Source organism: Adiantum capillus-veneris, chromosome 5, assembly GCF_014529385.1.
Source record: "Adiantum capillus-veneris isolate H3 chromosome 5, ASM1452938v2, whole genome shotgun sequence".
NCBI classification, from domain to species: domain Eukaryota; kingdom Viridiplantae; phylum Streptophyta; class Polypodiopsida; order Polypodiales; family Pteridaceae; genus Adiantum; species Adiantum capillus-veneris.
Genome location: NC_140935.1, coordinates 30,286,907 through 30,290,557, shown reverse-complemented (window position 1 = coordinate 30,290,557; position 3,651 = coordinate 30,286,907). Strand labels below are relative to the sequence as shown.

The following is a 3,651-nucleotide window of genomic DNA, read 5'->3' as shown; positions in this document are numbered from 1 at the left end:
GATAGCTTCTGAGGTGCTGCCATTCTGTGTCAACAAGAAGGTGCTAGTTACATGGATGAATGAGCATATGGGACGCCGCAAGCACTTGCTAGATTGTCTTTATACAATCCTGACATATGCGTGCCCAGCAACCACCAAAGAAGATCTGGTTCTCAACCCCACCCATTTTCCACGGGCGGTGGAACTTTACAACAGTGGTATCAGGTCAGTTTAAGCTCTGCATCTTGTTGATAAAGGTGGACTTGTGAGCAAACAGGGTCGTAGACAGTGTTTGTGTAAATGAATGTTTGTGCGGATGGGCATAGTCTATAGACAGTGGTGCCATTCCAATGTGACAATTGTGAGTATGTTGTTCCGAGGAATGGCAATTCTTGCCTGTTATGGTTATGCATACCCTGTTCTCATTTTGCATTCTCTCTCTCTCTCTCTCTCTCTCTCTCTCTCTCTCTCTCTCTCTCTCTCTCTCTCTCACACACACACACACACACACACACACACATGCACGTGCACGTGCACGTGCGGACGGCTTTGTCCTTCAACTGGTAACTTGAGTTTTCTGTTGCTTCCTTCAGCTTTGAGCCACAGCCAGAAAGTGAGAACTTGATGCACGTCCACTTTGACCCAAAAAGAGCAAAACTGTGCTTGCCAAAGGTGAGAGTGGGGGATGACACAGAGAAGCTCTTCAGAAATCTGATAGCTTATGAAAGCCACATGATTGATAATGTCGCTGTGCTCTCCTACTTGCGCTTCATGAACAACTTGGTGGATGATCAAGATGATGTGGCCTTGCTCATCCACAAAGGCATTATTACAGAGGTACCTCCTCCCCCCCCCCCCCCCCCCCCCCCCCCCCCAATTTACAGTGCACAACCCATAAAACCCTAATGCAAACAAAAAGCATCTTTGTATGCATCTTCCTTCAGCTTCTATACATTTCCATCTATTCATCTTGTGAATGCACAATATACAACTTCAATAATGGTGGTGGTGCAGGACATCGGTAACGACGTAGAGGTGGCACACATGTGGAACAACCTGTGTGTGAATACGATGCGTGTCTGTAGTAAGTCATACGAGGAGACATCGCAACAAATGTTGATGCATTGCAACCGCAAAGTAAACAGATGGAAAGCGGAGCTACAACGGACCTACTTTGCCAAACCATGGCTAGTCCTCTCACTCCTTTCCGGATTTTCCCTATTGTTAATGACACTTATCATCCTCATCTACACCATCCTCCTCTACTTAAAGCCGGAAGGTGGAAGTGCCATGGAAAAGATCTTACCTTGAGCAAGTGATACCATCTTACATGCATCCACAAAAATTGGTGGGGCTCAATCTTCAAACCTGCCTACTGCCTACTGTACTACTTACTTTGCAACACAAAACATTTTAATTCCATGAAAACAGAATAATTATAATGTTATTGTGAAATACAAGTGTAACAATGCTTTTCACATAGATACAACAGGCATAGTTCCAAGAATTGCCTCTGGGCTCGATCTATGTTTTGGTCCTCCTGTTAAACTATTTTGTATGGACGTATTCAACGATGCAAGAGTGAACCACTCGGCCCCGTTCGACGAATTGGATAGAAAACCCTAACCAGTTTACCTTCCTTGTAGGGCCGAGGTATGTATATTGGGTATTGTGGACATCAATTAATATCCACAGGTGTGCTATCTGAATTAATGCATCATGAATTAATTCTCTGTTCTCAAGATTTGGGTATTTTTGCCTAGAGCTGGCCAATGTTCGCCACCAAATACGGCCTTTTAAGTATTTTTCATTGACTAAAATTGCAAAATCCTGGATAGATTTTATATAAGCTTGCCTTGAAGAAAATTGACGAACTTTTACATGTTACATTGTAAAAACCGGCAAATCCTTGCCCTTACTTTCTCCAATTAAAATTATGTTTTTAGTGAGCCTTGGCTCTCACCATTTTTGTCAAAGATGGCTTCTGACAAGGTTCAATATTAGCAACAAAGAGATAAGTAGTCCAGCTCTTTGCCAGCTTTTTCAGCCGAAAGGAACAAAAAGGCTTGGTAGTTGGGCATGCAGGTTAGTTCTTAAACAAGGAACAATACAATACAAAGCGACAACAGGAGAAAATTTTTGCGATCCTTTAGTCACTTTATTTGTAATTTCTACACTAGCATTGTGGTTTGAGGCTTGCCAACACTTGATACACACAAAGACGCAAGGTGGATAAGAAGTTTATTGTGCATGATAGCTTCTCAGAACTTCATAGCTTCCACTACATAAGGTGGCATCAAGTGAATGGTCATCTGGTAGCTGTGGACCAAGTTTTGTCTGATGACATGAATGATCCTTTGTGGATGTTTGAGGTGTGGTGTGGACCTGACATGTTGACGGTTCTTAGTATTCAAGGTAATGTAACATTGAATAATCCTTTGAGGATGCTTGAGGTGTGGAGTGGACCTGACCTATTGACAGTTCTTAGTATTCAAGGTAATGTCAAATTGTGATAGGTGCGCGAGGACTTGGAGAATGAGATTGACCTCAACCTGCCTCCAAAAGGTAATATGTTTTGCAAATACACATTGTTGTTGCGCTTATTATTTTTATATTTATCATTGTCGCAAAATTTTGGTCCAATCTATATGTTGGATTAATTGTCATACAGGTCTCTCAGAGAAAGGAAAAGAAGATAAAGTGTGCAGAGATAAATGATGGTAACTATTTGTGGTACAATGTAACTCCTAATTCAAAAACGCGGCTCACACAAAGCATCATGATGCTCTAAACTTCAACTTTATAACGAAGTTGTAGACACCACATTTATAATCGTTGTTCAACTATTAATGCAAAAAAAAAAACTTGCATTATATTTTGAGTATAATTTGTTTTCTCAATTCTAAATCAACTTGTCTTTACACTGAGTATAATCATATACAATGTATTTTCTAATTGAATACATTGATTTTTAACTCTCATTTATATAAGGTGGGGGAGATCACTCCTGGTCTTGATTATCATGAGTAGAATGTAAATGTTCGCTCTGGGAAGATATAGAGTGAGAGTTGGCACGATGGAAGGTGAGCGAGTAGGTGAAGGAGTAGCCTTGGCAGCATGAGCGGCTGAGGGTGCAAGGTCATGCTCAAGAGACGGCCTCGGTAGTGGTTGATGGACTGAGGGTTGAGGAAAGGAATTCTGCAATGGCCTTGTCATCCTCGGTAAAAAGTGCGTATTAAAAAGGTTAGAGATATACTGATTAGAGACATGAGTAGAGGCCTCCAGATATACTGATTAGAGAGATGAGCAGAGGCCTCCATAGGCATTTGCTCTGCTGCTCGAGGCACCTCTTCGTACCTCCCAGGTGGAGACCATGGTGGTGTCGGGATAAATGCATCGAGAGTTTCTTTCATGTTTTGTACCATCATCATTCTGAAGACCTCAATATTGATATCAGAATAATTTGTCAGGTTCTTTGCATGCAAATAAATTTCCTACCCTAAGTAATAGTAAGGAAAGATCATTTGTCAAAGAATTACAAAAGCAAAAGACTACACTTACACTTCTAAGCTCGTTAGCATAAGTGTACTCTAACATAAACTCTCCATTTGCAAGAACTCTCCATCCACAAGAATGCCCGTCATATCGTAGGCACACTACCTTATCGCGTTG

General features: G+C 41.4%; 1 protein-coding gene across 1 annotated transcript in view; it reads left to right on the top strand.

Annotated features, from left to right (window-relative positions):
- The window catches only part of LOC147457077 (putative UPF0481 protein At3g02645), a 2,819-nt gene extending 1,112 nt beyond the window's left edge, over positions 1-1,707 (top strand). Inside the window, exons 1-3 of the mRNA XM_086512097.1 lie at positions 1-204; positions 573-816; positions 994-1,707. The exon at positions 1-204 is cut by the window's left edge and continues 1,112 nt beyond it. Of these exons, the coding sequence (XP_086368223.1) occupies positions 1-204; positions 573-816; positions 994-1,290 (745 nt within the window). The 3' untranslated portion in view covers positions 1,291-1,707. The remainder of the gene's footprint in view (positions 205-572; positions 817-993) is intronic.
- The last annotated feature ends 1,944 nt before the right edge of the window (positions 1,708-3,651 follow it).